Consider the following 25,308-nt stretch of genomic DNA (forward strand, 5'->3'; position numbering starts at 1 on the left):
CTAGCTTCAAACTTAAAATCCTCTTGCCTCAGCTTTCTGAGTTTCTGGGATTACATGGGTGCACCACCTCACCTAGGTTCACGTGATTTTTAAGGGGAGATACATACAGCTTAGACTACAAAAAAAAGAACAAGGTCCCTGAAATCAACAAATAAATTTACTTCAATACCATTCCCCAACAATGCTAATGACAGAGATGATGACCAGCAGATATTGAACAACTAAGCTGCATGGTTCCAGAAGAAAGGGAAGGGGAAGAAAAAGTAGTAAAGAGAAGGAGGTAATACAGGGATACATAAGAATGTGTTTCCTACCATTAGGGAAACTGAGTCAGAGAGAGTAAGCAACTGACTCAATAACACAGATATTAAAAAGGAAAAACAAACTGCTGACCCATCCTTTCTCTATTTTGCCAAATTCTCCTCCTAATAAACCATTCTATATTATCCCTTTACAGTAATTATTTCAAGATTCTTTCAGAAAGGAATTTATGATTAAGAAAGTAACTGAAAACTCCAAAAACTTATTATTCATCACTTCCAGAGAACATCCTACATATAAACAATATTCCACAACATCTTCAATGCAGAAAACTATAAAAAGATCACTTTTCTACAAGTCAATGTTGTCAAAACTTTAATAGCGAAGCCGGATGTAACAGATTGCACAGAGATGTGTTGGAGGAAATGGATCTCCTCTCCGATCTGTCTGGGCAAGGCTTTATGTTCTGTATTTCTGCCTCTCAGGTAAGACTACTGATAACTCTCTGGGCCTCAGAAACTCCCTGCACCTCTCACTGGCCTGTAACTTTAAGAAAACGACTCACTTTCCTTTTTTATGTTCCTTGTACATACCTATCTCTTACAAATGCATTAATTTTGCAAATAATTCTGAATTTTATAGACATGGGTCTTATTGTGTATATTCTCCAGTAATTTGCTTTTTTTCTTTTTTGCTCAATTCTATGTGAGACTCATCTTCATGAATGAATACCATTATGCCCCAGTAATTTTGACTGCTGTTTAGTATTTTCTTATAAATATGTCAAAATTTATTTCTGTACTATTTTTCCTATTAATGAATAATTAAATTCTTCCCAGTTATACTGTTTGTGCTCACAAGCCATGCTGCCTGTGAACATTCTTTTAGATTTGAGATACATTTTCCACTCATGAGATCTGCAAAAATCAAAATGAAAATATCTCACACTGGCAAGAAAGTGCATAACTGGTACCTTCATATCTAACAGGAATGCAAGTATTTGGAGATCACCAGTTTGAAAAGCAATTTAACAAAAATATTAAGTGCACATACCTTCTCATAATTTCACATCTATCTACTCTAGAGAATTGTTTGCACATATTCCAAGAAGCATGTACAAAGATTTTCAGTACAGTGCTGTCAGTAACAGTGAAAAACTAGAAAGAACTTCAATTTCCATTAATAAGGAAATAGTTATCAAGTATTATAAAATTTCAATATCTCAAGTATGTTTTTAAAAATAAAAATTCCTATGAATGATATCATATTAATGACAGCAAAACAGTGTGCTATTTTTCAAAATCACAGTACAAGAATTATTATTTCTACATGTATGTTAAAAAAAAGTAAAGAAATGCATAGGAAAGATCCTGAAGGATAAACACACTAACTTCTAACATTGGTTACATCAGGCAAAAACAATAGGATTTGAAAACAGAAGGAAGATCAGTAAAATGAAGTAGAGTACCAGGTGGGGAGAGAGGAAGAGAGGGAAAAATGGAAGAACTGGGAAATGAAGCTGACCATTATGCTATATGCATACATATATCACAATACATTCCAATTTTATACATAACTATAATGCACCAATTAAAAAATAAACAGAAGTACAACAAAGTAGAGGAATGGGATCAAGGGAGGGAGGAGGGAAGGGAAAGAGGATGTGCTGGGGACTGAGATGAAGAAAATTGTTACATGAACTTATGAATATGTCAAAATGACCCCCACTATTATGTATAACTATAATGCATTAAAAATAAAAAATAAAATTTTTAGAAATACAGGATTTGTGAAAGGTCTGAATTGTTTGAATTTTACAAAATGTAAAATGCATGATACATAACAGCTTATTGCTAATATTAGCGTATTGCCAATATTTCAGTATAACACATAAAATCAAATTTACATAATCTCATTTAGTCTTCGCAATGCATGAAACATGTTTTATCAACCTCATTTTACAGACAAGAAAACTTAAATTTCCAAAAGTTTAAATGATTTGCTCAAAGTCAAATAAATACCAAATGCTAATGGCTGAGCTGCCTTCAGACTTAGGTCTCAATTCTATACCCAGTACTTCCACCACTTGTAACAACTAGTTTAAAAAAAAAAAAAAAACATTTCTCAGATCCAGGCTCTGATATTTATGATGGTCCAAAGATCTGCAGGTCTAGTAAAACTTATAACTAATACTGAAAGCAAGACAGAATTATAAAGAAAGCTAAGAGAACAGATGGGATAGAAAAATCATATGTGCTAAACTCCAAAGACGGATACAACTTAGTAGTTATGTACCTATAAGCAAGCACTACTGGCTCAGTAAGACTGAAAGGCTTAGAAACTGACTGCCTAAGCACAGAGGGCACAAAAAATTTCAAAAATAAATAAAATAAAATAAAGGAACTGGCTGGACACAGTGGCACACACCTGTAATCCCAGATATTCAGGCAACTGAGGCAGAAGGATCACAATGGAGGCTAGCCTCAGCAACTTAACAAGACCCTGTCTCAAAATAAAAGGCTCACTGACAGAGTGCTTACCTAGTATGCCAAGGTCCTGGGTTTGACGAAGGAGGGAGGTAAGGGGGGAAGGAAGGAGGGAGGATGGATCCACCAACCATAGATATCAGGTATCCTTAGTAGCTATAGAGGTCAGCAATGAAACCTGTTTAGGAGCTTCTGGTCAGTGGACAAGCAAAAGTGAAACCAAGGATCCCTAAGTAACTGTCAAATACAGCAACTGCAATGGATCATACATATGTAAGTATGAGAGAAGTGACACAAGAAAACCACCTGACTTTCATATTCTTCACTGACTCCTCAGAAGCTCCACACACATGCACAGAGGTTTGGAAAAATCATTTAAGCAGAGGAACCCTTGATTCAATCAGTAAGAGTGGACTGTGTTGTTTTGCTTTATGCCAAGCAAAGTGCCAGCGCCCTTGCCATTAAGGAGCTTATTCTTAATAATTACAAGATAAGCCTATTTTCTAAATGTTTTCTGAAAATTACCTTATTATTTCTGAATGATTAGCTAATACATTTGCAAAGAATACTGGTAAAATTACCCAGAACACTGCATATAGGAGGAGGAAAAAGATACCATTTTCTTAAGCACTTTTAAAATACAGGTTAAGAGGGGTGCTAAGAGGACTTAATCCCAAAGCTCAAAAAGCCCTGTTATATCACAACTATAGTTATGTTGTGATATAACATGCTAGCCATAAATCCTAAGCAGAGATCAATAAAATACTAACTGAAATGAAGCACCAGGAAGACTCCACCCTGCAAATCTTCCCTGGCTTTCCCTGCTTAACAGATCATAGGCTGAGCATCAGAGATTTATTACACTAGTTTTTCTTACAGGCCAATATCACTCGTGAAAGTTAAACAGGAGCAGAGTATAAAAAACTGGAAATGCACAACAAAGTTAAACTAAACAATTAAAAACAAATCCAAAAGGACACCTGTTGTCTTTCATTTGCGTAGATAAAATCAAAACAGGGCTAGGTTGTACCTCAGTGGTAGAGCACTTGCCTAGTATGTTGTGAGGCACTGGTTTGATCCTCAGCACCACGTATAAATAAATAAATAACAATAAAGGTATTATCTTCTACAACTAAAAAAGATATTTTTTTTAAAAAATAAAAGCAGTTTCACAAAGTAGAAGGGGAAGTAGAATACTGAAAACAGAAAAAAATAAATTCATGCCACTACACAATTTTAGGTGAGGAAAGTCAAAGGAAGCAAAGGAACGTAAGAAATGATGCTGTCCTGGGCTGGGGATATAGCTCAATTGGTAGAGTGCTTGCCTCACAAGCACAAGGCCCTGGGTTCAAATCCCTAGCACAGGAAAAAAAAAAAAAAAAAAAAAAAACCCATGCTGTCCTCTACAAACAACTTGAGCAAACAGACAAGCTCGGATTTTTCAGTGACTTACTACCTGGTCAAATGACTTTCATATTACCTTGTACATATTTAATAATGGAAAGAAAGACTGATTCAGACCACATGGCCTGACAGGGGACAGGGTTAGAAAAAACCCAATACCTCAGGCTATTTTACTATCTTGTTTGCAGCAAATTAGTTTCTCCGGCCCCCAACCCCTGTCCGCATGGAGGCAACTAACCTAAGTTCTTCATTTCACTCACCATTCCCAGTCCCAATACCCTGGGGTTTTGTTTTTGTTTTTTAATTAAAATATGCTCTGGTATAAACAGTATGCTTAATATTGAAACATGACGTGAGGATTTAATGGGTCCTCACAGACCACCTTTGGAACACACTACAATGTCCTCTTTTCAATAAGAGTTTCAAGGATTGAAGAGAGAACCAATCCAACTCCTTTCTTTACAAGTGAGGCAGCTAAGACTTAGGAGAAGTGCCCTTTTCAATTCTTTAAACAAACATAAAAGAGGTCCTGGAACTCAGACCTCCTTGCTTTCCATTCACATCAACTACTGGCCTCAGACATCCAATCCCACTCCTGATGCAGTAAGGAAATCACAACCTCCAACCTCCGGGAGTTAGATGCAGAGTCAAACACTGGGTAGAACGAGTCACTTTCTAACTAAGCCATTCTGCTCAAGCAACCTGAGTCTCAATTTTAATTCTCTACTATGCAATAATTCCCACCTCATTAAGTCTGATGGTTAAATGAAATAATTCAGGTGAAGCTTACCTAACAGTATTCAACATACAAGAGAAGCTCAAAGAGAATTCCTTGCTAATTAGAATGTTATACTTCATGTGCGTATAATATATCAAAATACAGTCTACTGTCATGTATATCTAAAAAAGAACAAATTAAAAAAAAAAAAAAAAGAATTCCTTCCCCACTCCCTTGTATATTAGCTGCAAATGACTTAAGAAATTATAAAGTCTATGGGTCTAAATCCTACAACAAAGCACATTTCCAACTAGCCATCCTTATTTTTTCTTAGCTTACTCCAATATCAGTTACTTAGGAATATGTGCCAAATGGCCAACTAACCCTATTAAAGATGCTCAAACACTGGATTAAAAATTACTGATATTAAAGCCAAGCACGCTGGAACATGCCCAAAGCCCCAGTTATTTGAAGGCTGAGACGGGAGGATAGCCTGAGTTCAAAAGTTCAAAACAACAAAGCTGTGTTAAAAATTTAAAAAACAAAACAAACAAACAAACAACAACAACAACAAGATGTAAATCAATTCTAGTATTTGAGGACAGAAAGAGAATATCACTAGGGTAACCATAGCAACTCTGCCTTTTGTAACATATACACACTTCATACAGTTTGCAGTCCACTCTTCAGGAATCAATCCCTGCGTGGCTAATACTTTCTGTCTTGGGAGTGGATTTTTTTTTTAACTTTATTGCTGCTAATATTTTTTATTTGTTCTTTTTAGATATACATGACAGTAGAGTATATTTTAACATACATGGAGTATAACTTACTCTAATTAGGATCCCATTCTCATGGATGGATGTACGTGATGTAGATATGCAGTTTCACTGGTGGTGTATTCTTATATGAACACAGGGAAGTTATGTCCAATTCATTCCACAGTTTTTCCAATTCCCATACCCCTCCCCCCTTCCCTTCATTCCCCTTTGTCTAATCCACTGAACTTCCGTTCTTCCCTCCCCACCTGGGGATGGTTTTTTTGTACTGGGGTCTTAACCCAGGGTTGCTTTAACACTGAGTCCCATCCCTATTCCTTTTTATGTTTTGAGACAGAGTCTCACTAAGTTGCTAAGGGCCTCGCTAATTTGCTGAGGCTGGTCTCAAACTTGTGATCCTCCTGTCTCAGCCTCCTGAGTTGCTGAGATTACAAGCATGCATGCACCACCGTGACTGCCTCAATGCTGTTTTTAAATTTCCTGTACAAATCCATTCTGTTCTTGCTTTTGTTATCTTAATTAAAATTCAATAATGATAGTCATAAAATAGATAAATAAGAAATAAAATTCACCCTTAATTTACCCCTTCCATTTAAGGTTTAAGATCATACTATATCCCTAATCCAAAAATCAAAATGCTCTAAATTCAACTTTTTTTTTTTTTTAGCACAACATAATGCCACAAATGGAAAGTTCCAAACAATGGACCACTGTTTCATGCACAAAATTATTAAAAATATTATACTAAATTACCTCCAGGCTATGTGTATAAGGCATACCTGAGACATAAATGATCTTCACATTTAGACTTGGGTCCTATTCCCAAGATATCTTGTTATATATATGCAAATAGTCCAAATTACAAAAGGAAATATCAAGTCCAAAATACTTTTGGTAAGGGACATTTTAGATAAGGGATACTCAACCTACTATAAATGTTCTTCAGCAGGTTCTTTTTTTTTTTTTTTTAATGAAATTTACCATTTTTGCCGTTTTTAAGTATACACTCTGTGGCATCAGGTACACTCACATCATTGTGCACACTACCACTCACCTGCAGAACTCTGTCTTCCTCAACAATAAACACCAACTCCCTTCCTCATTCCACTCCCGGGCAAACACTGCTCTACTGTGTCGCCACAAATCTGACTACTCTAGACACTTCATGAGTGGAATCACAGCATCTATACTTTTGTGATTGGCTTATGTCACATACCATGATATCTTCACAATTTATCCACATTGTGGCATGTGTCAGAATTTCTTTTTAAGCCTTAATAATACACCATTGTATATGAATATAACATTTTGCTTATCATTCATCATATATATGCAATGATACTTGGGTTGTTTCTACTTTTTGCCTACTGTGAATAAACCTGCTAAGCACATGGTATACAAATACCAGCTAAGCCCTACTTTTAATACTCTGGGGTATATACCCAGAAGTGGGATTGCTCTAACTGACTCCTCATTTTTTGAAGAACTACTATATCATTTTTCCATAGCAATTACACAATTTTATTCCCACCAGCAACGCACGGGATTCCAACTTCTTGGCATCCTTGCCCAACACTAGTGTTCTGTTTAAGAACAGCTATCCTAATGGGCATATGTTATCTCACTGTGGCTTTAATTTGTTTTCTCTTATGATTAATGACACTACGCATTTTTTCATGTATTTAATGGTCATTTGCGTAAATTTTTTTGTGCAAATGTCTATTCAAGTCTTCTGCCCATTTTTAAATTAAGCTATTTGGTTTTTACTGTTATTGAATTATATATGTCATATTATGTTGCTGGATTTATTTACCTCATATATTAATCCCTGAGTAGAGCAAACATCTGAGCATTTGCAAAATTTTCTTCCATTGTGGGTTGCTTTTTCACTCTGTTGATAGTGTCCTTAGGGGCATAAAAGTTTTTAATTTGATAAACTCCAATTTATCTATTTTTTTTCTTTTGTTGTCTGTGTTTTTGATGACATATCCAAGAATCCAGTGTCGAATACAAGGTCATAAAGATTTAACTGTAAGTTTTCTTCTAAAACTTTTAAGATTTCAGCTCTTATATTCTCTCTTTGGTCTGTCTTGAATTCACTTTTGTATATGATGTAAGGTAAGGATCCAACTTCAAGTTTTTAAATAGGTCTTATTTTTGAGGTTTCTTATATCTCCATCCATTTTATCGCTTTTTTTCCTGGTTTCTGAGAATCTGGAATTAAATATTCATTTCACACATCTGCTGGTTATCAGTTGACTTTCAGCTCCAAATTACCCTTTTTGCCTGCTCTGTTAAAATGGACCTGGGCCCTTTAAATATTTCTCCGTTGCCAGTATGAATGTCAGTAGAGGGCACAGGAGTGTAGGAAGAAAGGTTTTGCTTCCAGGTTCCAGAGTGCTTACTCAGCAGCACCCTTTTAAAGAATACACTGTTTCTTTCCCTGTAAGGTCCTGCAGTTCACAGTAGTCAAGAGCTAGCAGCTTCCCCAACAGCTCTCTTCTAGCTGTTATATGGTAGAGTGACTCTGGAGAGACAACTTCTTTTAAACTGCTTGCCCAGTGACCTAAAAGGTGAATTTCTAGCGACTTCTAAAAGACAGATATCCAGCAAGTTCTGCTGTTATGAGGTCACAGGAACTTTCTTCTCTACTATTCAGTCATGCCCTCTCCAAAAGGGTCTAGCTCTTAGCTCCTAGGTCAGGGTGGGAAGGCTGAGGGAGACAGCTCTTCTTTGGGTGTTTTATCTCAGGGTACCTGAAATTGTATTAAGTTAAATTAATTATATTTAATCATATATCAATCATATTAGTATATTATATCTGGGTTTTGGTGGGGTTTGGTGAGTTTTCTTTTTGAACACAGGTACATTACCACTGAGTTACACCCCCAGTCCTTTTTATGTCTTATTTTGAGACAGGGTCTCACTAAGTAGAAGATCTTGCTAAGATGCTAAGGCTGTCCCTTGAACTTGTGATTCTCCTGCCTCAGCCTCCCAAGTCCCTGGGATTATAAGCATGTGCCACTGTGCCCAGTTGTATCTGCAATTATATTACATGTGCTGTTCTCTGGGTTTCTTTTTACTTCCTGTAAGCCTATTCCTCATTGCTTCACTCTCCTCTTAGGGTAAATAATCTCTTATATTAAATTCCCTATTTAAATTACTATGTAGTCTCTCCCTCCTGACTAGACTCAAGACTGACACATGTGAGCTGAAATTAAATGTTAACAGTCACTTAATATACAGGACAAATATTAGTGTTTTATGCACATTATCACTTTTAATTCTCACTGGTACCCTATATCATTCTATAGTAAAGAAACTGAGGCTCAGAAGAACTACACCATTTTCCCATGATATTACAAATCCAGGTCTGTCTGGCGCTAAAGTCCCTGCTGGCTCTCTACTATGATATTTTCCTTCACAGTACCTAGCAACAACTAAACATCTATGTACAGAAAAGAACAGAGCAGAACTGAGTGCTATCCCTAGAAAGTGCAGCCTACAAGCTTGGCCAAGGAACAAGGCTAGGTATTAAGAACCTAAAATTTGGGAAGGGCACTCTCAGAACTGGTAAGAGTGGCTTTTCAGTCAACACCTGTGCTGCTACTCAGAGTCTGGAATTCTAGTATGTGCTAGGAGTAGGCTGTCTATATCAATAGCCTACATCCCCACCATTTCAGCTTAAAGTCTCTATAAGCTTCCATGGCAAAGAACGCTGTCAAAACTCACTGCTAGAGGAACTAAATATGGGAGAGAACTCTTGGAAGCTTAAGTTGGGTCTCCCCTGAACACTGCCTCTGCCCCTCTGCCTTAGCTATTTTGCTTACTGTATCCTCTCACCATCGCAAAGCATGGCCATAAATACAACTTTGTACTGAGTTCTGTGAGCCTTAGTGAATCACTAGATGGGGATAGTCTCTGGAACCCCCAGAACAACTTATGACATGCTGAGTACTTTATTAAATACTTAGAGCACACAGAGGACTAGGGCCTTTGCCCGTGAGGAACTTTACAGTCTATTTAAATTCCCTTCTTTCACTTCTCTGATCTTCACTTCTTAGTCTGTTCACCACTTAAAATAGATTAGATACATTTCCCTGAGCTAAATTTCATTCTTGGAGCTGAAGTGATGCTAAATAAATATTTAATAAGTCCATCAGGCAAAATCTGAGATACAGAGGCTCTAATAAACTCAAAGGCCACACATATTTTCTCTCTACCTTCCCCATCTTATTGTGTTCCTCATTAAAAATAAATTGACAAACCCTTGTACATTGCTGGTAGAAAGGTAAAATTGAGCAGCTGCTATGGAAAACAGTTTGGCAGTTCCTCAAAACATTAAATAAAGAGCTACCACATGACCCAGCAGTTTTACTCCTAGATACATACCCAAAAGACCAGAAGAGTGGGAACTCAAAACCTGTACACACACTCACAGCAGCACTATTCACAATGGCTGAAAGGTAAAAACAACCCAAATGTCTACCAACAGATAGATACAGAAACAAATTGTGGTTTATTCTTCACACACAGAAAGGAATATTATTCAGTTATAAAAAGGTTTTCAAAGTCTGTCCATGCTGCAGCATATACCAGTACACTGCAGTAAGTAAAAGAAGTCAGACCAAAAGACACCCAGAAGATGACTCCATGTATATGGAATATCCTCAACAAGTTAATTCATAGAAACAAAGCAGACTAGTAATCGTCAAGGGCTAGAGTGAAGGGGAAATAGAGGGTGATTAACCAATGGGTTTGGGGGTTCTCTTGAGGGTGATAAAAAATGTTTGGACTACACTATGAATGCATCAGATGATACCAAATTGTTCACTTTAAAAAGGTTAATTCTGTTACATGAATGTCATCTCAAAAACTTTTGGAAAAGCAATGCAGTATACAAATGGCACAAATGAAGAAAACTAACCTTACTAATATTATCTGAATGACAATTGCAGGTTGGGATAAAATCATCAGTGACTACAACAGATACTGATTCAAAAATGTTCTATATCTCAACATTTGTCCTAGAAAACTGAAGATTCAAAATGAGTCCAAGAAATTTTACAGATCCTGGTGCAATAGAGTACATCAACCTTTCTTCCAAACACCAAAAGGTAAAATGTTTCTAAATTTACCTCTTTTTGTATGGATGTAATGTTTAATAAGAATATATAACCAAATTAATATTTTAAGTAGACATTTGCCTATTTCGTCGATCTCCCTAAAGCTCAAATCTTTCAAGTAGCCCATCTTTCAAAGAAAAAACAGCGCGAAGCCTCCATTCAGCATTTCCCATACAACACATATGCATCCCTTTTCAAGTCTGAAAGGATTTATCCCAAATTGTTTACGGTAATTCTATTCCTTGATGACTGATAAGCTTGTTTTTATATTTGGGGGCTGGGTGGGTTCCTATCTGTATTTTCAACAATCTTTCAAAAATGAACTTGTATTATTTTCACTTACGTATCAAAAAGCAGAGATAATACCAGTACCTACCTCCAGGATAATATGAATATTAAATGAGATAATACACATACAGTCCTTAACACAGTACTCAGCATATTAAAAATACACAGTGAATGTTACACAGCAGGAATATTACTATATTATCATATTCTTCAGCTTAAATATCTTATTATCTATAGCAAAAGCAGCTACCTTAATTTAGGCCGGGGTCGTTTCTTGCCTAAATTACTGTAACGACAGTCTCGCTGCTCCAGAAGCTTCCCTCTACCTCCTCACAGTTTTCTTACCAGGGCCAGGGTTAACTACCCAAAACCCCACTCATGGTCACTCCAGTGCTAATGGCCCTCCACTGTTTGGAAGAACATCATAAAGTATACACACACCTAGATGGTTCTGCTGACCACACACCTAGTCTATGTGGTACATCCATCATTGACTGAAATGCCATCAAGCAGCACGTGACTGTGCCTTTAATATCCAATTTAGAAGACAGCTGATGCTCATACCTGCTTCTCCATTCAGTTTGTTTCAATGTGTTACTCTGCTTGAATTACATGAAGATCTGCCATCCCACTGATACACATTTGGAAAAGGAGGGAGTTTTAATAATTTTCTTCATCCACCTTTGGCTTTCTTCTTTTCTTAACAAAAACTTGAAAAGTGACAGTTTCTGAAAGGTTAGTTGTAATATGGCACCTAAAATCACATCAGTAAATTTTTCCAGACTCTGTCATATTAAAGTCTATTGGTCTGTCATGTCCTTTCCTGGATTTTTTGCCTAAGCATGATTTAATAACATTAAATACTGCTCAGGTATACAATATAGATTCATGAGGTAAAGTAGTGCATGACTGTACACTAAGGCAGGAGGATCACTTGAGCTCAGAAGATAAAGGTCAGCATGGGCAATGTAGCAAGACCTTGCCTTAAAACACAAAATAGAATGAAATACAGATTCAGTAAAAGATCTTCTAAACAATGACACATTTCATTATTTAATATCAAAAAGGTCACATTCACCAATATGACCATCAATCTCATCAGAAAAGTCTTCAAGTGCTGGAACTATCAAGTTCGTAGTCCAGGATACATGTCTTCCAAAAATCTAATTTTTGTTTAAAAACTCAAATTTTATCATTGGAAACAAATATTGTCACTGTTCTCCCTGACATTACAGGCTCATTTCATTCATTTTAATAAAGAGTCTGCCAAATATTCAAGTCTGAATAATCAGTCTGTCAGTTATTCTTTCAAATAAAACATGGCATTCATGAAAAAAGTGGCTATTTCAGCTGGCAACTCCAATGATCACAAAAGCATTTCTCCTTGAGGTGACATCCTCCTCAGGATGCAGCAAGAGTGCTTTAAGTGCATTTGTTTTGTCATACAAAATATTAAAAAGATGCATAATCTAGGATAGAGAATTAATATTGGTAATCATTTTTATTGCTATGCCAAGAAGCATTCAAAAGTAAAACCAGTTTCTTCCCTTTAACTACAGGTGTGCGGTGGTAAAAAACATATAATAACTGGATCATTATTACCTTATTTTAGTACAGACAGTTTGTGGCTTAACAGGCCCATGGCCTAGTTTGGCATGTCACAGTTCCTTGTACAGTGAAGGATGGGGGGAGGGGGGAATACAGTCCTTACACTCACAGCAAACTGAAATTTGCCTCTGGCAACGTATTAGCTCCATGACTCTGGAAAGTTAATTCATCTCTCAGCCTCAAATTCTTCACCTTTTAAATGAGAATAGTACCTACACCTCATAGGGTTTTTGCAAGGACTGAGGTAACATATGTGAAGAGACTTTCACAGGGCCTGTTCCTTAATGGGGTAGCCCTGCTAAAGAGCAGTAATGCCAATGAGAAACAATGCCTTACTTGTATGTAAAACTTTACCATGTGTAAAACATAAGCAGATCTGACAAGCAGAGGGTCACAGACTGAGAGGACCACGCAAATCAGCAATTCTACTACAACTATTTGCCACGCACCCTCCTTACCCTGTACCACACTCATACACAGGTTCACCTTACGGATGAGAAAGCCAAGTAGCATAAGATTTTAAATGTCTTCCCTACAGTTGCAGAGTTAGGAAGAGGCAGAACACAGAAAAGATGTGTTTGCAGTGTCAAACACATCTTTCTATTCATAATAAACCTGTTAGAAAACATTACAATTAGTCCTCCATATCAAGTTCAGCATCTGTGGAGTCAACTGGCCGCAGATGAAAAATCAGGAGGAAAATTATGGCTGTACTGAACACATACAGACTTTTTTCCATGCATTACTTCCTAAACAATATGGCAAAGCAACTATTTACAAAGCATTTATATTAAGTTATAAATTAACCTAGATATGATTTAAAGTGTATATGGGAGGACGTGCATAGATTACATACAAATACATGCCACTTGAGTGGACTTTGGAATCTGAGGGAGCACTGGAGTCCAATACCCACAGAAATTAGGAAACAAGTATATTCCCTTTTGACTGATAGGAGAAACTCATGTTCAGATTCATTGAGGTTAAATGACATGTCCAAGGCTTCACAGGCAGTAAATAACAAAAAAGAGCCTGAAACCCAAGACTTCTAATCGCAAATTTATGGTTCTTCCAACGGGAACTTAGAGATCTATCTAAGAATAAGAAATCTACTTTTCACAATCATTGATAATTATCTGCATATGGATCTGAATGGAACTGCAGACATGACTACCTGAAAACTTAGTATGACTAAATTCACCAGTTGAAAACTTCTAACAAATCAGTTTGTGTTGTGATATTCAATTCAAACTGGTGTTTCACTGAACTGAAGACTTCACAAGTTTTGGCATTTAAAAAAAGATAACTCTTAATTTGCCTCAGTGTATAAAGTAACTATATTCCAGAGGATCATTCTACAATCCTCGAAGAATCCCTTTTAGATAAGCTAACATGTTGAATATCATACTTTAAATTTAAATTAAGAATTCTGCACAAAAAGTCAATGTAAACAAAATAATAAATTTTATTTTAATTGCTATATGCTACCACCTATTTCAATTTAGCTTTTATAACAGTCTCTTCACTCACACTGCTACTGAACATGATGTCACACCTACTCTGGTGCTTATTATAGAGTAACTTAAGATATTACTCAATCTTTCTGGGCCTCAATTTTTTTTTTTTTTTTATTTATTTTTTTTATTATAAAACTGTAAACAAATGGGATACATGTTGTTAGGGCCTCAATTTTTCATCTCTGTAAAATATATATGATTATGCTTACATTTTTCCAAGGATGTTAAGAGTGGGCATAATGTATACACGGCACTTAAAAGTGTACTTATCCCACAGAGAAAAGTCATTATTATAACAATTTAATTATACCGCTTTGAGTTCACAGTCCTAAGTTTACCTTCCAGTTTCCTAAGATCTGAAAGGCTGAATAAAAACACAACTAGAAATCTATGACTATGGTAAGAACATGATACTCCTGCTCTAACGCCCTACAGGCCACAACTGTCAATTCTCAGACCTAAACTCTGCCATCTACTTCTGGCATCCCCAGAGCAAGTCCCTGAACCTCCTTTTCTTGTACTGATTCCCTGGTAAAAAAGAAAACAAAACTCATTACTTATAAACTGCTGATAAGTACCAAGCTCATGCTTGCTTGGAACCAATCTAAAAGACTTAAAAAAGAAAAAGAAAAACTTCAAGCAAAACCATCTGAGAGTTTTACAGATTTTCTTTTTTCCTTGAGACCAAGTTTTAAACACAAACTTCACCTTTTTAAACATATGGTCAATGATTAGGAATTCATAAAACAGGTGCCTCTACCAATAATCAGATCACCTGATTTCCTCTTTTAACCCTCTTTGGTAATCATCTCCATTCAATGAAAGGTATTTTGCAGGGAAAGGGAGATAGAGGAAACAATACAGTTTTCTTTGAGTACAATTAAGTACCTAAGACGCTGAGAGATGGGTAAGAGGCAAGGAGCCTACAGAGATGGGATATATTGGAACTTAAGCAGTGGCCCTGTCTGAATGAACAGAGCTACCACAGAGGTTTACCAATGAAGGCTGAAGGAGAGGAGAAGCAAAAGGCACTAACTTATGGAGACACTGCAATGTGCTAGATACTTTAGATACATTATGTTGTGATCTGGGACTCTTCTCCACTAACCAAGCAGAAAGAGTAAGACTCAGAGAAGTTAACTGGACCAAGGCCAAACAGCCCGTAAATGGTAGAGTCAGAGCCACAATTGTAACTCTGTTCTTTCCATTACATGGTACACAGTGACTTAGTCCAGAAAAGCCTTTATCCCTAGGCCTAAGAGTAGGGAAGCTGAGTACATACTCAACTACGTACTAGTTTAGCCAGACGGCTTCTCTCCAGTAATGGAAATAATTGAGAAAACTTGTCCTTAGACTATAGTTATCACCCCATTATTTCCAATGATAGAAGAAAACAGTGGTTCTTATACTTCTTATATATAAAGACAGGTCACTGGTACCATGTTAAAATGCAGATTCTGACTCAGATTCACCTCAGATGTCTGGGTGGCATCTGAGATTCTTGCATCTCCCAGGAGATGATGAAGCTTCTGGGGCTTGGGCCATCCTCCAAACAGATTATATGGAGTTCTCAATCCTAACTGATCATTTGAATCATCTCAGATGATTTAATGTAAAAACTATAGATTCCTGAGTCCCTCCTCTCCTGGATTCCATGATATCTGGAACAAAGCCTGGACTGGGCCTAATTCAGACCTGGAACCACTAGACTATTTCCAGGCACCTTCTATCTCATAATTCTGCAATTGCAAGAGATAAACAATTATTAGTCATAATAATCAGTGAGCACTTATTAAGAACACATCAAGTGTAAAATGTTTTATGTAATAGCTTACTGAATCCTCAAGCTATACTGTAAAGCCAATACAGCACTATCATTCCCATTTTATCTATAAGGAAACCAATGCACCAGAGACATTGCTTGTCCAAGGTCAACTAGTGAGTGGCATAACAGGGGGTTAAACTTGAACCATCTGATGCCAGAGAGTCACTGCTCTCAGACACACCACCTACCACAGCTTCCCATATTGCCCAATGCTAACGCCACAGATTTTAACAGGCACACTTGCACAAATAAATACAAATGGGTCACCTCAGAAGATGTCGCACTGGGATGGCTACACTCTTATTCCTCAAATGCTACCATTGTTCAAAATATCACTGCTAAACTATATAACCCAAGAGCTCTTGATCTGAAAGTGAAATGCCCTCAAACCTAAACCTAAGACTTTAAATATCTTCCCTCAGCATTTGAGCAAAGGCTTGATTTTCTGACAAAACCACAAAATCAGAAAAATCTAATTCAAAGAAACCTAGTGCCTGATCAAGTTAGGCATTTTTTTAATGAAAAAAAAAATTAATGTTAGGTATTGAAAATGTTTTCCCCATTACTCAGATATCTCTGAAGCCGATTCCAAATTAGAGTTCTTTATGTTTTGCGCAATGGTTATATCACCAGAGCCAAGGTGACTATTTTGAAGGGCAATAGTTATTTGAATGCACAGGTTCTTTTTTTTTTTTGTAAGTCAGCCTTTTAGTCATACCTAAAGAACACATTTGCCCTTCACAATTAATACAAACATACATATACTCAGTTACTCAGTATTCTTTGCTGCTACAAAAGCAGCTGCTTTTTCTTTAGTTTTCTTTTTATAAAAGGTGTTCTGCTTACACACATCATCCATATGAAAATAAATAGCATAATCAGACATTAATGAAGCATTTAACTGCATGAAGTACCATAAATGGCATCATACAAAGGCAACTATATATCCCAAATTATGCACAAAAATACCCTCACATACAAGGGATAAAGGCACACACAAATACTACAGGGATATAGGTACAAGAAGAAAGCACATTATTACATCTGATGTGCTCCTTTGTTAAATAAATACATCCTTTTTCAACAAAGAAAATATTTTGCAAATTCAGAATGATTTACAGATTTTTTTTTAAATCAGGCATTAATGCAGATCAGCACAATTCATATAACCAACCTCTCTGCTTGAACTGGACTCCCCACACCTTACTGAAGCCACAGTTCCCCTGCACAAACTCCCACTCCGCCACCCCCCACACACACCCAACTCCCCACCAACCTCACAGGGGTTCCTGGGCTGGTCCATGGAATCTGATGACATCACTCTCTCTTCCTTCCTGGAATTCTAAACCCTGCTGCTCTCCCCTTGCACACAGCTACTATCTCCATGGCAACCTCACCTCCTCCTGCTTCCCTATTGGCTTCATGGAGCAGGATACACAAAAAGGTTTTCCGTTCTCCCCCCAGTGCCTGCCCCCCCCCAAAAAAAATGATGCTTTCAACAGGAACCTGGGCTAAATTTAGCTACTTGGGATTCAGAGTCCTATGACTAAGAAAACACAGAGAAATATCCTCCTTCCTACACTCTCTGTTCATTCAACCCCACCCCAAAGTGGCTGCTTTACCTCCTTCTCTTTGCCCCCCCCCTTGAAAAGATAAGGGGCGACTGCCTTAAAAACAACTGGACTGCCTGCCCCACATATAAGCTTGGCACAGAGAAAATTCACACTCACCTCCTCCTAAGGGGGGGGGGGGGGCGCAGATAGAAAGGGAGAATGAATACACAAAAAGAAAAGTATACAAAAACGGTTGAGCCTTCTCCTGCTTCTTTCCATCCAGAGTCAAGGAGCAGGAATGCCATGCCTAAAGGCAAAACCGTCTCCCCTCTTAGAAGACCAAATTTTCTTGCTATTTGCGTGATCTGATTTCTTCCATTACAGGAAGAAAAAGAATGGGAGAGAAGTGAGACAGAAAGACCGTACACTTCTAAACCAGGAACCACAAATTCTGGGTCCAATTTGTCATCCCAGGGCCTGACCTACTATGTAAACTGGAGCAAGTTCTCACATACCTCAACTCAAAAGTAGCTTTGCACAGAGATGATATGAGAGTTACTGACAAAATTAATGTAAAGCAGTTTAGGTCCCTGAGCCAAAGGGACCTAATAAGTAGAATAAATTGACATCATTATTAAGAAAATTCCCATGAATATAATTGGAAATTTAAAATCCTCATAGGAGGAATATGAACTTCTAGAAAACAATCCATTTATGATCACAGATATATCATAAAACGTGCTGCTTGCTTTTTTTTTTTTTTTTTTTTTTTTTGGTACCAAGGATCACTTGAACCCAGGGGCCCTTAACCACTGAACCACATCCCTGGCCCTTTTTTTATTTTGAGAGAGGACTCGCTAAGTTGCTGAGGCTGGCTTTGAACTTGTGATCCTTTTGCTTCAGACTCCCCAGTCATCAGAATTACAAGCATGTGCCACCACACCCAGCAAAATGTGTATAAATTCTTGAACCATAAACAGTTCCTACAAAGATGTCCAATTCTGGCAAAATCCAGCAATACTCATGTCAAAACACCAGTCAATATGAACTAGTACTCAATTTTGTAGCTGGCCCTACTTTTTCTTTTATTAATCCAAACTCTAATTATGAAACTGCTATTCACTTTCCCTAAACAATGTCTGAATATGGCCAGAGCTTAATTTTCCAGTTCAGTTGCCCACTTCCCATTGTAGGAAAGTAATCCTTTCTCAGAGCCATATTTGATTGCTGAACACTGAATCAAACCAGTGACTATGACCTATATGACTTGAAGGACAAAGCATCAATTGTGACCAAGTAGGAAAGGCTCCAAGCAGGTCAGGGCCTTGTAGTAGGAAAGGGAATGGATAAAAATAAGACACACCCAGGAAAATTGTATTTTCAGTTTGCAGAGCAGAGACTCAACTCCAAAGCACTAACCTCCCAAAAAAAAAAAAAATATAGACATGAAAGAAAAATAATTTAGTATGATAAGAAATAGTCATCTGCTGCAGACGGAAAGTAAACAATTTGGAGCAGTTAGCAAAGTTAAAATGTCCCACTAGTTAACATACAGGCATCTAGAATAAGCTGCACAGTTGCCTTGGAAAACAAAGGGTGGCGGTCTGTGCCAATAAACGAGTGACACTCATATTGGGAGGCAGGGTGTGACCAGACTATCACTTAGATATGTGCTTCCTGATTTCAATCCTTGCTGACTCCTAACAAGCCAGTCCTTGTGCGAAACCATTCCTGTGAACACGACTGGTCAGAAGACTCCACAGGCTGCCTCAATGGGCACTACTCTAAAGGATGAGATAGTCACCTCACCTTAGATGGGAAGACTGAAGTAGTCACCATTATCAAATCTATCAACAATGGTCTGGACTGGTTGCTGTCTTAATTAAAGTTCTATTCATCAACTCTTTCATTGAGACACATATGAAGGGCATTTGTTGTGTGTCAAGATTTTTTGTTTGTTTTTGTTTTGGCGGTGCTGGGGATTGAACCCAAGGCCTTGTGCTTGGAAGGCAAGCACTCTACCAACTGAGCTATCTCCCCAGCCCTGTCAGAGGTTTTATATAGGTTGTCAAATTTCTCAAAACTAAAAATAGCAACTTGTACATATTCTTATCTCCACTTTGAAAACAAAGACTTCCACAGATGTCAATGTGATCAAGGTTACATTAACTTATCATTTAGTTAAAAAAAAAAAAAGCCATGACTCTAGCTCAGAACTCCAAAGTCTATGCAGTTTTACTTGGTCTCCCATTTATAGGTAGTCAGGGTTAGAAAGAAACAACCAGAAATCGATGTTCTCATCAATAAAATCTAAGGTTATTTGACATCAAGGTCAAAGTCACAGTTTTTATGTACTGCTTATTAGTATTAAATACTAAGCAGGCACTCCATACTTATTAATTTATTATTCTAATCCTATTATTCTAAACTTCTAGACAAACTAATGATTCTACTCAGATCTTTTTAAGTTAAAATCAGTTTGAAAAATTGCATGCTGAAGTGAAATGACAAAACTTCAGGCAACACATTAAGAAATTTAATTTTATAATACTTGAGATAAAAAATCAGTCATAATGCCTATATTAGTCCAGTCATAATGTCATAATGTCTCTGCAGTCTCATCTATGTTTTTTGTTTGGTTGTTTATCTTTTTTACTGGGAATTGAACCAGGGTCTCCCACAAGCTAAGCATAAGCTCTATCACTGTGCTACATTCATAGCCCCTCATCTGTTGGTTTTAATCCACAAATCCTAATACAGTCAGAATCTGTATATTAGATTTATAATTTCTGCATTCTACATAAAGAACCAGAGCATTTCTCTAGGGGTTCCACTAAAATTAAATCAGTTGAGTAGAGGACCATGCTAAAGAGGCCAAGGTCATGTGTCTGATACCACATGAACCATTAGTTGTACTCTCTGCTATGCCCCCTGCAGTGTAAACATACACCCTTGCTTTTACTAAGAAATTAATGTAACTTATTACTGCTTCTGGAAAAAAATCTAAAGCATGTTCTACTTATGTCAAATATTATGTTTTTATTCTTTAGAAAATGGCTACTGTTTGTTTTTCAGAAAATAATACCCAATCATTCATACAACCTTTCAATATTTATTGAACACCTACCAGCTAGCTGACAGTCTCTAAAGGTTAGCACACACAAGTACAGCTATGTGATACACAGCACAGCAAAGATAAGAGTGTGGAGAGAGTGACCAAGACGAATGGCTAACTCTGCAAAGGGCACGGAGAATGAACAAGGAATGACTAAGGAAATGAGGAAGGTAAGGGCATGGGGGGAGGGAGGCAGAGAGAATGAAGATCTACAAAGGTATGGTCATAAGAACATGGCAGACCTAAAGCATTTTCTTTTTTTTTTTTTTTTTTCTAAAGCATTTTCAAGTACTTTACAAAGGTTAGGCTGCAAATTGAAAAACAACTGCTTGATGAAAAGGCAAGGCAACATCTTTTAGATTTTTTCCATCATCAGATTCGATTTCCCTAAACTGCTTTAAAATTTGAGTTAAACTTCCATAAAGAATCAAAAAATTTTAATACCATGTGGAGATTTCTCCTCTTTATAATCTCCATGATAAGAGCTGAAATGAGGTATATTCTGAAAATGAAGGCTCAAGGGGCTAAAAAGGCTCAATGAAGATGTTCCTGGAGAACAAAATCAAGATCTGCAGCCCTGTGAGGTACAGTCAATCTTTTGTTATTGTTCTCAGAGATTTAGTATAAAAAGCAATCAAGGAAATTTATTCCTCAACTCTCTTTTCCTATGGTTGTTGAAAATTGTGGTTATGTTAAAGTCAGGCACTGTGACACACACCTGTAATCCCAGCTACTCAGGAGGCTGAGACAGGAGGATCACAAGTTCAAGGCCACTGTCAGCAACTTAGTCAGATCCTGTCTCAAAAATAATAAATAAATTGACAAGGGATTTAGCTCAGTATAGCACTCCTGTGTTAAATCCCCAGTATGGGGCGGGGGGGAGTCCTGTTAGTATTTGAATATTTGACAAGCAAATTTATATTAATTTTTAAAAAGCACTCTACCTCCCTACCACACCCCAATACACACACACACACACACACAAGTATGTGCACACACATCCTAACAACTTGACAAAGTACATGTGTCAGGGTGCGGGAGGCCATTTATCAAGTGTAGCAGTTAAAGAACAAAAGAATGTTTTAAGGAAACTTTTAATAAAGCAGTTACATATAGAAATGGGCAACAATCATAAGTTGACTGAGAATTCAAGGAATTCTCACTAAGTGAGTCAACCTAAATAACCAGCACACTGAGGTCAAAAACAGAGCATAACCAGCACTCCGGAATCTCAGACCGCACCTTGCAAGGTCACTCCCACCAGCCTGCACCCGATTACTTCGACAGATTCACTCTGACTGCTTTTCAACTAACTTTATATAATAGAATAACATATTAAGTATTCTCTTGTACTGGCTTTTCCACACACATTATACTTGTGAAACTGATCCATTTATTTAGGGTATTATATTTTGTATATTATCTTGATTTACTGAAAGTCATCTCAGAAATGCTGGAAGGCATTTGTGCTATTTCTAGCTTGGGACTGTTACAAAAAGTTGCTGTATATATTCTTATATATATTTAGTTGTAGATGGACACAGTACCTTTATTTTGTTTGTTTAGTTTTTCTATGTGGTCCTGGGGATGGAACCCAGTACCTCACACGTTCTAGGCAAGTGCTCTACCACTGAGCCACAACCCAGTGCCGCTGCTGTACACATTCTTATTTGCAACTTTTGGGGAACACGTACACAATTCTGTTGGGGACAGCTAGGAGTGGAATTGCTAGTTTCATGGTACACTCCTGGTGAGCTTTGGTAGGTGCTACCAGTTTTCCAAAGTTGTACCAATTTACTTTCCCCGACACCAACTCAGCAGTGCATGAGGGTTCTGACTGTCGAATACCCTAGTCAGTGCTTGGTAATGACTGCCTTTTCATTTCAGTCATTCTGGAGTTAGCATATCATCTCACTGTAGTCACCTGCATTACTCTAATGATCAATGATGGTAAGCACTTTTTTGTGCACCTGGACATCACCTCTTGTAAAGGATCTACTCAGGTTTTTTGTCCATTTTACAACTGGGTTGTTCAAAATTTTGACTTATAGGATTTCTTTTATATACTGATTTGTAGCAGTTACATATTCTGAATACCAATCAGATTTGTATATTGTAAGTGTACTCTCCTGCTCTATGGTTTGTCTTTTTACATTCTTGATACCATCTCTTAATAGGCAGACATTCCTAAATTTGATGTAAGCAGTTTACCATTTTTTCCTTTATAGTTAGTGGTTGTGTCCTGTTCAAGCAAGAATGTCATTACTATATTTTCCTCTGTTTCTTCTAGAAACTTTAATAATGGAGCACTTCAATGTATATTTTTAAGATTCTCAGGCACATTGTGAAGCTTCCCAAACAGGTCAAACAGCTCAATCTGTGAGTAAGCAAGATCAACACTAAATTAAATTAACCAAACTTGTACCAAGTACCTGTTATGTGCCAGGACTGTGTTAGATGACAAAGAAGGTGATGGTTGAGATGCTCCCTAACCTAAGAGAATATCCGCTGCATGGTTTGGATAAGGTTCGAGTGTGTATCCTCAGTGAGGTAGTGCTGAGGGCCTAGCGGAAGGTCAGTAGGTCACTGGGGGTATACCTGTAGAGGGGATGAAGGTAGTTCTCATGAGACCCTGAGATGGTTCCCTCAAGGGTAAACTGGTACAAGAGTAAGCTCATCTTCTGAATCAGTATCTGGCCTTGTTTAGATGGAATCTTTCTTTCCACACGCGTTCCCACCAGCATAGTGCCATCCACCAAGAAGTGATGGAGTCAAGGGGGTCCTTGCCAGTCAGTGCTATGCTGTTTGGACTTTCAGCCTCCATAAAAATGAACTAAATAAACCTGCTTTCTTTATTAGTATCCAGCCTCAAGTATTTCATTATAGGAGTGAAAAGCAGTACATTAACCTTTGCTGAGAGCATGACACTCAAATATTAGTTGTATTGAGCATTTAAGTAAAACTAAAGATTCTGACATTAGAGACCCCAAATAATATATAACCCTCCACCATTCTCAGTTATGCAAGTAAATTTCTACTTCAACAAAAAACCAGGGCAAAGGCATTACTGCTACTGCATCTTCAATATGCCCATCTAAACACCATATCACTTCGCACTTTTAAGAATACAAGAAAGATCTTAAAAAGGTAAGTTACAAATCCATTATTTTCTAGCCCAACTAAAAAGAAATAACAGAATTCAGAAATTGTGCAATTTTTCCCAATAAAAAATCTAGGTCATGCAAGCTAGAAGATAGAAGGGAAGGGAAAACATGTATATGTATACACATATGCTTTCATACACCCACACAAACCACATTTTTTCCTAAATGATCTCCCATTTTCTTGTCCATAATTGCTTACCCCTTTTCTTCCTGGTCTTAGGGAGAAAGGTCTGTTTTTTTAAAAAGTCAAGCTTAAGAAAAGGTCCCAGTGAGTTAAGGAGATCAATATATATGTGATCCCTTTTTATAAAAGACAATTTAGGGAAAGTCAATTAAAAATAAAAAGTTGAAAGGGGTTAAAGAAAAGTCACTAAACCAATTTAAAGGATTAGAGAATGTCTAAAGCAGTCACTGAGTTTTCTTTATTTTCTTATTTTACAATCAGCCTCAAAACAGAATTGTGCGCCTCTTCTAAGAAGCACAACAGTGGGGAAATAACAAGTATGCTAATTTCAGAGGTTAAGATGAACCAGATGATTCAACAGCTTGAACTTCCAGGACTTAAGCATATTTTCTGAAATAAACCAAGAATCCATCGGAGGAACTTAAGAGAAGACCTCAACCTAATGTAGTAAAGAAGAAAATAAAAGTCTACAGAATTAAAACTATTGTTTCAAGAAAATTTTCAAACTCAATCCTGAGACCCAAATAACTGATAAAAGTTTGGATAGGACCTAATAAACCCATCACAAAAACACAATATGCAAAATAGACATAGTCTGCCTGGATGAAGTTTAGTCATGTGGAAAAAATTACACCAGGGTAAATAAATTGTTATAAGTCATGCTAAGCATTAAGAAAAAACAATGTAAAGAGTCTTCAGAGTGGGTGGGGGTTGTAGTTCAGAGGTAAAGCACTTGCCTAGTATGCGTGAGACACTGGGTTTGAGCCTCAGCACCACATAAAAATAAATTTTAAAACGGTATTGTGTCCATCTACAACTAAAAAAATTTTTGAAAAAAAAAAAAAAAAAAAGCATATTCAGAGTAATCCCAACCAAAGACATTTGGCTGACTCACCCTGGTCAATTCCAACTTTTTTTTTCAGAGTCTACTACAGTCTCTACCCCTAAACTGTACCCCACATTCTGAATGCTGTCTCTGCTCAAGCAAATCAGCAAGATTTAGGGTGCAGACTGAATTTGGAACTGCAAATTGGGTGCCTCTTGCACACAGCACTTCTGAGTATTTGACAAAAGTGCATCCCAAAGGTAGCCAAAAGCTGTAAAGTAAAGTGGGGTCTCAAGAGACCCTTATATTGTCTCCTCCCACACTGCACTTTGAAGGGTATCTGTCTGCCTCTAGATCAGTGCCTTCCTGATATTCAAAAATGTACAAGTACATGTGAACCTGCAATTATTCCCAATAAAAAATTCAATGAAAAAAAAAAAGCATCTTTTAGGGC

At 37.2% G+C, this 25,308-nt stretch overlaps 1 protein-coding gene across 18 annotated transcripts in view; it reads right to left on the reverse strand.

Moving 5' to 3' along the window:
- Rbfox2 (RNA binding fox-1 homolog 2) overlaps positions 1–25,308 on the reverse strand; it is a 267,810-nt gene that overhangs the window by 184,721 nt on the left and 57,781 nt on the right. Inside the window, exon 1 of one of the 18 annotated variants that reach the window (XM_047550778.1) lies at positions 17,289–17,340. The exons of the other annotated variants lie outside the window; for them this stretch is intronic. Within the exon in view, the coding sequence (XP_047406734.1) occupies positions 17,289–17,330 (42 nt within the window). The 5' untranslated portion in view covers positions 17,331–17,340. Of the gene's footprint in view, positions 1–17,288; positions 17,341–25,308 lie in introns of those variants that run through there. 18 annotated transcript variants of the gene reach the window in all.

Source organism: Sciurus carolinensis, chromosome 4 (genome assembly GCF_902686445.1).
Source record: "Sciurus carolinensis chromosome 4, mSciCar1.2, whole genome shotgun sequence".
Lineage (NCBI taxonomy): Eukaryota > Metazoa > Chordata > Mammalia > Rodentia > Sciuridae > Sciurus > Sciurus carolinensis.